Here is a 14,818-nt window from a genome sequence, read left to right on the forward strand (position 1 = left end):
GAATTACTTACCAGTAATTACTGTGGTTCATTAATTTAAAAGCATGTGTGGAAACTTTAGGTGCTCCTTCTGACAATTTTAGCAGCAATCTCCCAGCTAATTGACAAAAATTATGACTGCATAATCTAGTGTAATGTCTTTAGGAAAGTTTAACAAGTACACAGTTCAATTTAAACTGGAGAAAAACAGTGGTCATCTAAGTTAGTGTACTCAGAAGCAAGGTAAGATAATATTTCTGAATTTAAGTGCTAGGTGGTGCATGAGATTAATTAGAAGGCATGATTTAGTACTGTCAGAAAACAAAATAAAATCAGTGTCTACCTACCTGAAGCTGGAATTTGATGATTTTATCAACACTGGTTTGTCATCTTGCTTTGAGAGAGGAATGCGTAATAATTGCTCTTTTGAAATATGGATGAAACACTGTTGAACTTTGACATACAGGAAAGCAAGACTGTTAGCAAAATTGATGAAAAAAGTCTTCCTTAAAGGCATCTGGTCACAAGAAGGCACACCTGATAGTGGCTCCATCTTACATGATAGATTTCAGAAAATAAACCAAGTGCAAAGTTCCTCCCCAGAGGGAAATTTTAGAAAGATATTGGTGTCTACATTCATGAGAGAATCTGGAAATATGAAGGACGTTATAAGAAATGGATCAAACGTGGAACTTGACACTTGAACTGCACAAAGGAAAAGAGTTTATTCACCCGGAACGTGTTCAAATCCCACTTGGCAGCATCAACATGGCAGTTATACATCTTACAAATGTCATTCAGCCCTTGGATGTCCAAATAAGTAAACCCCTCAAGGGTAGTATCTGAAAGTCATGGGAAAACTTGATTTTGGAAGGCAACAGAAAGTTTGCTAAAGGGCTCGTAGGCACGTGGAATGAACTTAATCCCAATATTGTCAGATAATTATTTTTAAAATGTGGAATGATGATTGTGATGAGTGTTGAGTGTGAGAATGATTACTTGTGGAATGATGCTGCTGAAGTTACTGGTATGTGTTATTGTGTTGGATGTAAGATAATTAGTAATTTAATAGAATAAATAAGTGCTAGTGAATTAATTTGTTAATTTAGGATTGTAGGTTTTTTTGATGTCTTTTTATGGACCCAGATAAGGTCACACTATAATCCCTTAATGTCTCCAAAATCGATCTAAGACTTGGCCTAAAAATGGTCTTAAAAAAAAAACAACTTTTACACCATTATATGTGGTACGTGCTGCATTGAAAATGTTTTAGCTGAGATGCTATTTTGGAATAAACTGTGATAACAGAACATGGAATTTGAGATTGAGGCTGGAAAATTTAGTGCATCACAAGATCAACCTCAAATAAATTTCCAGGTAGAATTGTAAAGGCTAAAGTATTGATTCATTTCAGAATCAGTGGAAATACTCTCTGTATGGTGGGCATGAGCATTTGAATGGCTTAGGTTGTCCATCTAACTGGGGATGCCCAGAGAATCACATGCTCAAGAATGTTATAAAAATAGCAATTATAGTATATGGAGCAGAACATTGTTCAGGACCACAAGTGGAAAGGAGAAAAACTGACAAAAACAGAAGTTGCTGGAAAAGCTCAGCAGGTGTGGCAGCATCTGTGAAGAAAAAAAATCCAGAGTTAATGTTTCGAGTTCGGTGACCCTTCCTCAGAAAAACTAAATTGATCCCAGTTTCTGCTACGAATGATTTTGATTGTACCTCTGAGTATTTGTTTAAGTGAACATTTCTGTACCTAGGTTATTGATTTTAAATTTCACTTTCACATTTTTTAATATCTCATTTTGACTTGTGGTAGACTAATTTTCAATTAAGTACATTTTCTAATTGGCACTGAAATTGTTAAATACAACATCCTGCTGAATAGTTAGTCAAAAAAGTAACATGGAGGATTGTGGTGAGATTAATACTCAACAGTAGTCAATTATTTCTTTTGCTTTTGCTACAGAAAATATTTTCCTTTAGTTGGTAAGTTGATGTTGAACTTGGTGCAAACAGATTGTATAACATAGTCTTGCTATTCCAGTAGTAATGATCATTCTGATGCTTCACTGCATTGGAAATGATTGGTAGAATATACCCCAGCAAAAATAGGAATTTCAGTAGAGTCATACGGTCATACCGCACGGAAACAGACTCTTCAGTGCAACCTGTCTGTTACGACCAAGTGTCCTAAACTGAACTGGTCTCATTTGCCTGCATTTGGCCCATATCCCTCTGAACCTTTCCTAACTCTGTACCTTTCCACATGTCTTTTAAATGTTGTAACTGTACTCGCCTCTATCACTTCCTCTGGTAGTTTGTTCCACTTCTGCAGTACTCTGTGTTCGAAAAAGTTGCCTCTTGGGTCCCTTTTAAATCTTTTTCCCCCCTCACCTGAAACCTATCCCCTCTAGTTTCGGACTTCCCTATTGTGGGGAAAAGACCTTGGCTGTATATCTTATCTATGCACCTCGTGATTTTATAAACCTTTACAAGGTCACTCCTTAGCCTCCTATACACCAGGTGGAAAAGTCCCAGCCTATCCAGCCTCCGCTATACCATCGATTTTGGTGTCATCTGCAAAACTTACTAACCATGCCTCCTATATTCTCATCCAAATCATTTATATAAATGACAAACAACTGTGGAACCAGCACTGACCCTTGTAGCACACCACTGGTCACAGGCTGCCAGTTCAAACAATAATTTTTGACTACCACCCCCTGTCTCCTACTGTCAAGCCAAGCTCATAATTTTAGAAAAAGTACTTCAATAGAGGGTGTTGGCTATTATTTTCTCCTTGAATTGCTTAAAGAACAAATGCAGATGCAGTCTCGTGCTATTTCTCGTCTTACGCCTATACTGCATAATATTGCATTGTGATATGTCAAGATAGTAGCATTAGACTTGTGGCTAGGCAAATAGTTGCATGTGTATGTTTCACAGAAGTTAAACCTGTTTCAGATGTTGGGGCAATAATGTTCTGGTTTTGATTTTTACATTGAAAAACATGAGTAAACATCTTTTTTTCCACATGTGCTTTTTGTTTATACAATTACCTCCACTTGCGTAAGTTACAGTCCTTACCCCACGACATTTCTGAAAGATTTTGGTCTGAGTGAAAGCAATCTTTCCTGTAATGATGCAAAATCATTATTGCGACGGGGCTGCTTTACAGTGATGTTCTGCCATCTGGTGACAAAAATGGAGCATTTCAGTGTTACCTTTTGGAATTAAAAACCAACTCTTTGCATTACTGAATGACCTCCACCTGTGCTGTGACATTCTGGCTGTTATGCTGGTGAGTTTCAAAGAATTCTCCAGTTTTATATTTCACCCCTGGATTGTCCACAGCTGCTTCCTATGGAATCTAATCCACGTTATAAAGTTATGTAAAGCAACTCTAAACAGTCCCCTATGAAAAATATTCTCCTCTTTCTCCGTCAAGTTTTTTTTGTCACTTATTTTAAATCTGACATTATTTACAAACAATTTTGCCCTACCTGCCCTATCAGTTATTCATAATTTTAAGTATCTCTATTGGGCCCTTTGCTTCAAAGAAAGCAATTCCAATTTCTCTAATCTCTAGTAGCAGCCTTCATTTCTGTCTCGCTGTCTGCCTGTCTTTGCGCCCTAAGACTGAAATGTCCAATCAGTTAGTTTTCCTTTCTGATCTTCTAAATGAATTGAGCAAATACATAGATTTCCTAAGTTAGTATAATGAACAGAGCTGAAGCCAGGCTGGTAGAAAATATACTGGCATATTGGAGTTTTTGCTACAAGTTATTGACAGTGGTGCGGCACTCAGGATCCCTTTAATGTTCTATAAATTCTGAAGATACACACAGAAGATCTGAGCTGGGGAGTGGGCTTGCCGTACTATGACAGTTCATAACTACCAAAATGCCATCATTATCATTGTATAACATCACTATAACTATGTATGTGTACTGCATTGGTAACCAAATAGAACAAAGTGAAATAAGACTATGGGCAAAGTATACATTTTTTTTTTAAATAGTCAATAGAATGGTAGTACTGGGTGGAATAAATGTTGAGAAGGAGATTTAGCATCTTCAACTCAGATTCCCATCTCTAACCTGTCCCACTTCCAAGTGCAGTTGAAGCAGGAAGGTAGGAATGCAGCCAATCTGTTACAGATAGACAGTGTATAAGTCTAAACATGTTAAAGAGGCTGTGTGTTTTATTATCATTCAATTTCTGAACTTTAATTCTAGCCGTTTTAGTTACCTGAGCCTTCGAAAACCCAGCAGTTTCCCCGGAGTGCAAACTTGCTGCATACAGAAGGTGAGAGATAGTAGGAACTGCAGATGCTGGAGAATCCGAGACAACAAGGTGCAGAGCTGGATGAGTTTTTTTTTGATGAAGGGTCTAGGCCCGAAACGTCAGCCTTTCTGCTCCTATGATGCTGCTTGGCCTGCTGTGTTCATCCAGCTCTGCACCTTGTTGTCTCGCACACAGAAGGTGGTTACCTAACTCCTGATTCAGCCATCTTGAGAAAGCTCTCCAATCAGATACCCTCCCATCCTGACGATCTCACCAAGATGACTGATCCCACCACAAGACTCTGGCCACCACTATGCTCTATCACCCCCAGGATACATTGCTTCTGTACAAACTATTCAAATAATCAAGACTATCATTATGTGCTTGCCTGTACAGTTCAAGAGGTCAATATTGTGCCAATGTGTTATCCTTCATTGGTAGTCAGTAACTTCTTGCTTTGGTGCACTCTTTTGCAACAAGTCAAGCCTCTTCGAACAAGTTCACTGCCTCACTTTGTTATGGACTTCACTGGGCATGCAGCCTTCTCCGATCATCTTTCTTTCTTGCCGTCTCTGTTTCCAACTCCTCCCGCCTCCCCTTGCTTGCTTTCCTCCTTTCTTTATCCCCTCCCTGCCTCATCCCCAAAAATACTGGAGGTCAGACCTGTCAATCACGTCACCCTTCTGGGTGGGGAAATCAGTGAGTAGTGACATTCAAGTAAAGAACTCCAGTGTGTGGGGGCTGCCTATCTCCTAGATTCCATGTGGTATTCTGGCCCCCTCAGTCCTGTTGGGTCAATTAAGTAGCAATTCAGTCCATTCCAACTTTCAAATATTAGATGGTGTAGTAAGAACAAAATATTAACAATGGATTTTTGTAGCAGTTTCTAAGTTCATAGATTATGATGTTTGATGTGTGACTTTCTCGTTGACACTGATGAATGTATGCAGGAGCGTTTTGAATTGGTTGTACATTGATTGTTGAAACATAATGACACAGTGCAGTTGCACTCTCTAGCAGCCAAATGATGTCTGTTTTCTACCTGGTGTTTCTTGAGCACAGTAACTTTTTTTGGGGGACTGCTGGGGATTGGAATTAGTATTTAACTGCTAGCTTGTATTGACAAGCTCTTATACCTCAGAGCAGTCAGTGACTGATAGACCTGAGGTGTTGATTAGTGCAAAATGGGTCCATTCACATGCACAGTCTTTTTCTGATGCATCTGTTGAAAATTGACTTTTCATTCTATTTTCAGTTGCCTTGTGAAGCTCTTGGAGTTTATTCTTCAACTTTCCTTCCTGGTCCCCTTCTTCAAATTTGCCAACATTAATGCTGTCCTCATAAGAAAAACAGCAGTTGATCCCTCAACTTTAAAAATGGCTGCCCCACGTCCAAACCCTGTTTCCCCAAAGTTCTTGAGTGCATTGTCACCTCCCAAATCCATATCCAATATTCCTCACTCCATTCTTGAATTAACGTTTCGGGTTCTGAGGAAGGGTCACCGGACCCGAAATGTTAACTCTGTTTTCTCCTCCACAGATGCTGCCGGACCTGCTGAGCTTTTCCAGCAACTTTGTTTTTGTTGTGACTGGGAAGATTAAATCCAGTATTTTCAATCCCTATTCCAAATTTCTTCCCCTGATCACCAACTGAATTCCTCTTTTCTTTAACCAACTTCATCTCTGCCCCAGCTCATTTGCTGCTGAAACCCATACCCATACCTTTGTTACTTCTGTTCTTGACCATTCCAGCCTGCTTCTGGCTGCTTCATGTTCTACCTGCTGTAAACTCAAGGTCATCCAAATTCTGGTGTTTACATTTTAACTTGTACAACCCTATTTAGCCATTACCCCTGTGTCTGTTAAGTTTCAATTAAACAATGCCATGCTTTTAAAATTCATGTTGTTTACAAATCTTCAATTAATGATGGTACAATTAAAATCGATATTCCTTCAACTGCCAGGGTTCTAACCTCTAGAACACCATCTTAAGCACCTCTATCCTTATAATATCCTTTAAACCACTACTTTTATCTTTTTACTTTAAACCTTTATCTTTGACTAAACCTGTGGTCTTCTGCTTTAGTATCTTCTTGTGTGATTGATGTGAGACAATTTTATAACGCTCCCATGAAACACTTCTAATTTGGAACAAGAATGGGCCATTTGGCCCCTCAAACCCACTGATATTCGATAAGATTATGGCTGATCTGATTGTGATACTTTCTCCTTCTAAACCTTTTAATCCCTTGTCAATCGAACATCTATCTAACTCACTCATAAATAGAGTTCTTTAGAGTTTCTCCTCGCATGTGGTTTTTCTGTGCTGCAGTCCATGGAGAGACAGATAACTTTGTGGAAGGTGTTTTGAATTCCAAGGGATTAACTTAAAGGAGTTGCACATTGAAATTTCGAGTTGTTGGTTTTCTGCTGCTATAAACAAACTAAAACCAATATCAACTAAAAATTATTTCTTTGGCAACAAATACCCTAAGCTGCAAAGCAGCTGTTCTTTAATTAGTTTCTGAACATGACCAGTAACCCACATTTATACATTATGCAGAACTCAGGAACTCACAGTAATCTCATAGTCTTTAAATGAACTAGTCTTAAGTTACTACCAGCTTCTGACTTCTCCTGGTTTGCTGAGCCATAGGGTCCAAAGTCTGTTGCAAGTTACTTCTGTTAGTCTGATGAGCGTTTTTTACTCCTGTTGGTGACAACAGCAGCTGCCTTCTTGTTTGTTTGTATATGCTTCTCTGCATCCAGGGCTTCTGAGTTTGTAAGTATACAGAGAAAAGCCCAGCTGCTTCCACCTCAATGTTCCAGTTTTAAATCTGGCACTTGGACTTCAAGTGAACTTAATGTGTGACACGATGGCTCAGTGGTTAGCACTGTTGCCAAACAGCACTGGGGGACCCAGTTTCCATTCCACTTTCGGGTGACTGCCTGTATGGAGTTTACACGTTCTTCCTGTGTCTTCAAGGATTTCCATCAGGTGCTCAGGTTGCCTCCCGCAGACGAAAACGTGCAGGTTAGGTGAACTGGCTGTGCTAAATTGTCCATAGTGTCCAGAGTTGTGCAGACTAGGTGGATTAGTCATAGGAAATGCAAGGTTACAGAGATAGAGTCTGGGTGGAATGCTGTTCAGAGGATTGGTGTGGACTTGATGGGCCGAATGGTCTGCTTCCACACTGTAGGGTTTCTATGATTCTTAACCTGGGCTAGTCCTCTAGGACACAAGTCACATCAGCTTATCACCAAGCTAAACTAGTAGGAAGTTGCATGCTTCATTTTACATTGAATTAAGACAGAGTTGAGAACATAATTATCTTACAAAACCTCTCATTTGTAGCATTTGATGTGACCCAGTTGAGGTTGATAGAACTTGTAGAACTTTATGGAATTTTAAGCACAAAGTACCTAAATTGCAAATAAGTTGTTTTTTGCACTATTGACGGCTCAGAATACGTGACCACGTTCTGCAACTGGACTGATTTTTGTAGGCTTTTGAGGAGGTTTTAGAAGTTAAATTGTTTCTTCTGGTCTCACCACTAAAACGTGTTTCAAAAGCTTTTGAATTTTATTTCAAAATTAAAACTGACTACACTCTCACGATATCATTTTCTGAAATAATTTTCCATAATTAAAATTTAGGAACTCAGGTTGTGAAATAACACTGATCAAAAATGCTCTTTTTTGGGATGATCCCATTTTAACTGTAATCAAACTGCAGCAAGTTGCCACTTCAAAAGTTTTTGACATGTATAGAATGAACACTTTTTTCTTCTCAAAAACATTACAGGTAAGATATTCAATGGTGGGACGGAGGTCCCATTTTTGAGACCTGCTGGCCACCTTGATTGACAGACAGCTCTGTAGTTTCAGCAACTATAGCTGCAGCAAGGTATGGGCCTAGGACTACAGGTAAACATGAAGTTTTAAGTCCCAGACCTAAGAAATTAACAAGTTTGAGTGATTCTTATGGTGGGGAGGCAAGGTGTGTGTGGGTGTTCTTGATAGAGAGGCTGAGGAAGAGGTAGGTCATTAGTGATTGAGGTGCTGCCCAATATAGAAAGGGAACTCTTGAGGCAGACATTTCCCTCTTCCTGCACAAATTTGAGCAGTGCGACCTGCTGAGTTTCCCACCAACCAACCTATGAACTCTTCCCTCCAGCTTCAAATTGAAACCACATGGGAAGTCACTAGACACCCCACACCTAAAAATTGTGGACAGCACAAGGGTGAAAGATCGTGCAGCTTTGCCATGGAGGTTTGCAGGAGCCACCACCTGTAACCTGTAAACTTGCTGGTTTGTTTGGGAGAGAGGAGGTGGGGAACTGTGAGATTCTGCCCCATGTTTTCGACACAGCCTGATTGTTGTGAGATGTGGCAGCGTTTGCATTTGGGGCTAACCAAATAAATGGGTTTGACTGGAAACCAGAGGAAAGGAAAAGCTTCTCTAAACAGGGCATCTTTGCCACATGTTGTGCTTGGATTGCTGATTGTGCTTCCACTTTGGACATATCGACATTATTACTTCAATGGCTAATGAAGAAACAAACATTAGAGTTGCTTATCTGTCAAATGAGAGTGGCTTTTTAACAGGTTTCATTCTTGTTGATGTTTATCTTAGAGGGAGCCAAAAATATCTTCCAGAGCTTTTAAGTTAAAGAAACCCCTTGCTTTGTGATAACTATTTGGCATTATAAAGTAGTTAATGTAGTAGTATGTGCAGTAGATTTGTTAGCATGAGCTATCAGTGCCACATGAAATGTTTTAAACAAGTGCCAATCATTGTTATTGAAATATGTATGTCTTCCATCCTATAGATATTTATTGACAGAGATCCTACAGCATTTGCACCAATTCTGAACTTTCTTCGAACAAAAGAATTAGATTTAAGGTAAGAGAAAGCTTTCCTTTTCTCAAAGTAATAACACTAACTATACCATATTCAGCAGCTCCCAACAGAAAGTCAAAATTTGATTCTCTTCAAAAAGAATTCAAAAAATGTTTTTCTTAAAATGAGTCCCAGTCAGATATCTGAGCACTTTGGGGAAGTTTGGTATACTTCAGTATTTGTAGCAGACTCCCTTGTAGCAAAATATGAGAACATGATTATGATTTCAGTACAGTGAGATCAAAGGTGATTTCCCCCATGACCTTTGCATTAGATGTTCAGAATGTATAATAAAACCAATCTAGAGTATTAATTTTAACACAATAGTTGACGTTGTGTAAATTTTCAGGATAAGGTCAGAAATCACATGACAACAGGTTTATTTGAAAACACAAGCTTTTGGAGCCCCAGTCCTCCTTCAGGTGTTAGTGAGAGAGGTAGTATCAGACACAGAATTTATAAGTAAAAGATCAAAGGTTCACACCATTGATGAGGATGTACTAAACAAACCTAAGATTCCGTTAAATCTTTAAACAGTTAGAACGTTTTAATTGATTAATATGTACATGTAAATCCCTGAATTTCTTTCAAATCACGGTCCTGAGAGAACTAAAGGTTTTATCAGTGGTCACCGTATGAGGATTCGGGGTAGACCGTTTAGGACAGAGACTAGGAGACATTTCTTCATCCAAAGAGTGGTGAGTGTGTGGAAATCATTACCACAGGAACTAGTTGATGCCAAAACATTGAATGTATTCAAGAGGTGACTAGATTTAGCACTTGGGGCGAATGGGATCAAAGGTAATGGGGAGAAAGCAGGATTAGGTTATTGAGTTGGACAACCTCTCCCTGCCCCCCTTCCCACGCCCGTGCGCTCTCTCCCCCCCCCCCCCCCCCCCCCCCCGCCGCACACACCCCCCTCTCTCACTCTTTCACATGCTCACACTCACACACCCTCTCTGTTGTGCACGCACGCACACACACAAAACACACTCATTCGCGCACATGTCCACACTCGCTTTTTGTCTCTCTCTCACTCGCGCTCATTAACTCTTCTCTACACGAGTGCACGCGCTGTCGCTCGGTCTTCCACCACCTCCGTCCACCTGCCCCCTCACACGGGTATGAGATGTAGTCTCATCAGTACCCCGTACAACTGAAGCATAACATCCTTTCCTTTACATTCAGTTCCTCTCATAATAAGAGACAATTACTTAATTACTTGCTGTACATGGGTAATAACTTCCATGACACTCATATGAGAAAATTTCGGTCCCTCGACACCTCGTAATTCTGAAGTTGTTCTCTTGTTAATAATCTGCCCACTCCCTCAACTTATCGTTGTCAGTCTGTATACTTATTATGTTATAGTTTCCTACCTATCTTCATGTCATCTGTGAATTTATTGACCATACCTTTGTCTTCTCCTCTAAGTCTTTGATTATAAACTACAAAAGGCTGAGTCCCTAGCGTGGACTCGTGTGAGATGCTAGTTGTCACATCCTGCCAATTGGAAAAGAGACCCATTTCTATCAGCCAGCAGATTTTCTATCCATGCTAATATATTGGTTCCTTCTCCATATACTCCTACTTTACGCAACAACTTTGCACTAATAACCTTGTCAAATGTCTTTTGGAAATCCAATTACAGTACATCTGCAGGCTCCCTTTTACCCATCGTGTATTTTACTCCTGCACTACCCACAATAGACATCATCCTAATTGGCTTGTAGCTTCCCTTTTTCTGCTTCTGTACTCTTCCCTCTCCTATCTTGAATAGCAAAGTTCTATTTGCTACTTTCTGGAAAGATCCCACCAGACCATATCTAGTGAATTTTGAAAAATTGGCACCAATGGAGCCCCACCTCACTAGCTACCTAGTTTAATATCCTAGGATGAAAGTCCATCGGGACGTAAGGACTTGTCAGCATGCAGCTCCATCAGTTTATTCAGAACAAGTTCTTTGTGTGATTGTAATTTCACTATGTTAATCTCTGCATTTCATCACCTGATTTACAGCTGTTACTGGTGTATGTTTTGTATCCTCTAAAGTGAACACAAGCAAAATATTTCTTTTTTTCTGCCATTTCTTTATAAATTCTAGTATAAACTCCTAAACTCCCCAATCTCTCTCTCTACAAGACTAGCACTCATTTCGCTCACTTTTTTTTTGCATATCTGTAGGAACTCTTGTTTTTGCATTTTAAGTCAACAACTGCTTGTGCCGTAATTTCTTTCTCCTGATTAGCATTGTAGTCATTTTTCTGCTATTCTTTGTGTTGTTCAAATATTTGATCTGCCACTCAGCATTGCACAGTTATATGATTACTCTTAGGAAGCCTGTGGACCACCCCTACTTAGTCATTATTTCACAAAAGAGGTTAAATCTAATTGATTGTTAAACATATTCTGTTACTTTTTTTTACTTGAACATGTCACGCTTAGTCTAGAACTGAGAGTATGCCTTTCAGATGAGACATTACATTAAGGCCAGGTCTGCTTGTTCTAGTAGTTCCAATGGATATCAAAGATCTCTTGATTCTATCGAAAGAGGAGTCAAACTCTCCCAATGTTCTGGCTAACATTCTTCCTTTGGTCAATGCCGCAAAAAATAATTAGCACGAGACACGTCTCATTTCCTGCTTATGAGATTTTACTTTATGCACATGAAATGCCACATTTGCGTTCATAATGACTTCAAAGTGCCTATAACATATTTGCTGATCTTCAAAAATAAAAGAACATACAAAATTGTAGCGGGAATAGGCTATATAACCTCTTGTGCTTACTTTGCATTTTAATAAAATCCTGGCAAATCCCCAGCAGTTGCTCGAGGTTTGATTTTGTTTTCTCCCCACCGATCAAGAAATTCTGAAATCTCCTTCAAACCTACATATCTATCAACCTTAATGCTGAATATATTCAGTGATTGAACCTCTGCAGCTGTCAGAAATAGTGAATTCTGAATTTGATGTCTTTCATTTTTGACTGTTAATTTTTTTTAAGAGATGCTGATTAAAAATAATTGCCTCTGTTTTCCTTATCTTGCAGGGGAGTAAACATCAATGTTCTGAGACATGAAGCAGAATTTTATGGGATTACTCCTTTAGGTAGGATTTACGATCATTCTGCTGTTCTAGGACATAGGATTTTTTTAACTGAAACATTCTGTTCTTTCTATTGATCTAACTACGAGCTTTAAATTATGATTATTACCTAAACTACTACTTAGAGGAAAGCAGAACATTAATTTAGGGCCAAGCCCTCAGTAGCATATACAATTTGTTTATTTTTTGATGCCTATCACTGGGCGTAACTGCATTCATCCCTTTTTAGTCTGACACTTTATGGGCACTTGCAGTGCGTCAGCTTACAATTTTGAGTTTGGTTAATTTTTAGCAAGTATGTATAATTTTTTGTGAATCCATTTCCATTGTTTCATTTGTGCCTGGTCCAATGGAACGGAGGAGCCTAAAAGGGAGTAATTAATAAACAACATGCATTCCTCTGAAATAGCCTAGCAAACCATTTGGATCAAGAGTCTTTCTTTCTTTTGTTCTTCCTTTGATTCAGTCATAGAGTCATATCATGGAGATGTAAAGCATGGAAACAGACCCTTTGGTCCAACTCATCCATGCTGACCAGATATCCCAAATTAATCTAGTCCATTTGCCAGCATTTGGCCCATACCCCTCTAAACCTTTCCTATCCATATACCTGTCCAGATGCCTTTTAAATGTTGTAATTGTACCATCCTCCTCCATTTCCTCTGGCAGCTCATTCCATACAGGCACCACCCTCTGCGTGAAAATGTTGCCACTTAGATCCTTTTTAAAGTTTTCCCCTCCCACTTTAAACCTATGCCCTCTAGTCTCAGACTCCCCACCCCAGGGAAAAGACATTGGCCCTTCACCCTATTATGCCTCTCGTGATTTTATGAACCTCTGTAAGGTCACCCCTCAGCCTCCAATGCTCCAGGGAAAATAGCCCCAGCCTATTCAGCCTCATCCTGTAGTACAAACCCTCCAACTCTGGCAACATCCTTTGTAAATCTTTTCTGAGCCCTTTCAAGTTTCGCAACATCCTTCCTACAGCAGGGAGACCAGAATTGCATGCAGTATTCCAAAAGTGACCTAACCAATGTCCTGCACAGCTGCAACATGACCTCCCAACTCCTATAACACCACCTTTACTATGCTATCTACCTGCGACTCCATGTTCAAGGAACTATGAACTCACTCTCCAAGGTCTCTTTGTTCAGCAGCACTCCTCAGGACCTTCCCATTAAGGATATAAGTCCTGCCCTGATTAGCCTTTCCAAAATGCAGCACCTCACATTTATCTCAATTAAACTCCATCTGCCACTCCTCAGCCCATTGGCTCATTTGATCAACATCCCATTGTACTCTGAGGTAACCTTCTCCACTGTCCACTACACCTCCCCTGTCTTTCTTCATTTACTCATTCTTAACTATTACATCTGACTTAACTGCAGGACATTCTTCTTCCTTGCTAAATTTCTGTATGTATTAGTTCTCTGTTTTGTGCCGAACACTTCATTTTGCCTTCAGTTGTTTTCAACTTGCTTTAAAACCCAAGATTGTTTGTTGCTTGGATTCTTAGATACTGCTCCAATTTCTGGAGAGGCAGTTCTAACAGCCTTACATACTGAATACAAGAAAAGCTTGTCAACCAATGAGTCTAATTCCTTGCGCACTTCTAGTTTTCAATCTCTTTAAATGCTCTTGTGTTTCTTCTAAAGTCTAGTGCAATGTTTTGTACCTTTTCTGTGTTAGCAATCAACTTCTCAATCTCATACTTCTCTTTTCCATGACCTCAAATCTCCACAATTTTGGAACTTACTTTTCTCTGTCCCTTTCTTTTTCCTGCAATCTATGATAATGTCACTAAATCAACTTCCTGATTTTGCTCGACTTGCCCTTTTCAATACTGTTGATACCCTGTAGTATACAGTTCTGAAGTTCCTTGGGATAGTGTCCTTGGCCCAACCATTTTTTGCTTCATCAATGGCCTTCTGTTCGTTCATAAGGTCAGAAGTGGGGATGTTTGCTGATTGCGAAATGTTCAGCACCAGTTTCAACTTCCTTGGTATGCTGCATTTAGAAATGAACTGCTTCAAAACCTGGACAGTATCCAGGTTTAGATTGACAAGTGACAATAACGTTCATGCTACACAAGTGCCAGGCAATTACCACCTCAACAAAAGAGAATCTAAATGTTGCCCTTTGACATTCAAGGGTAACTCGCATCAAGTGTGTGCTGTAATCTTCCTCCTTGCCTGGATGACAGTATTTCCAACAACACCTGAAGAAGCTGCACACCTCAAAGGACAAAGCAGCTGCTTTATTGTCATTGTATCCACAAACATTCATTCTCTCCACCTCTGACACTCAATAGCAGCAGTGCATATCATCTACAAGATCCACTGTAGAAACTCAGCAAGAGTTCTTAGTGCTTTCCAAACCCACAACCACTTCCATCTAGAAGGACAAGGGCAGCAGGTAAATGGGAACACCACCCTCTGCAAGTTCTCCTGCAAGCCACTCGCCATCCTGACTTGGGAATATGTTGATGTTCCTTGATTGTTGCATCCTGGAACTCCTTCTCATTGTAGT

The 14,818-nt window shown here is 39.7% G+C and overlaps 1 protein-coding gene across 2 annotated transcripts in view; it reads left to right on the top strand.

Annotated features, from left to right (window-relative positions):
* Positions 1–14,818, top strand: part of kctd3 (potassium channel tetramerization domain containing 3) — a 75,724-nt gene that overhangs the window by 15,715 nt on the left and 45,191 nt on the right. For both annotated transcript variants that reach the window (XM_020510533.2, XM_048600811.1), the window contains exons 4-5: positions 9,112–9,185; positions 12,234–12,292. In XM_020510533.2, coding sequence (XP_020366122.1) covers positions 9,112–9,185; positions 12,234–12,292 — 133 coding nt within the window. The remainder of the gene's footprint in view (positions 1–9,111; positions 9,186–12,233; positions 12,293–14,818) is intronic.

The sequence above is a fragment of the Rhincodon typus genome, chromosome 9, assembly GCF_021869965.1.
Source record: "Rhincodon typus isolate 14 chromosome 9, sRhiTyp1.1, whole genome shotgun sequence".
NCBI classification, from domain to species: Eukaryota; Metazoa; Chordata; class Chondrichthyes; order Orectolobiformes; family Rhincodontidae; genus Rhincodon; species Rhincodon typus.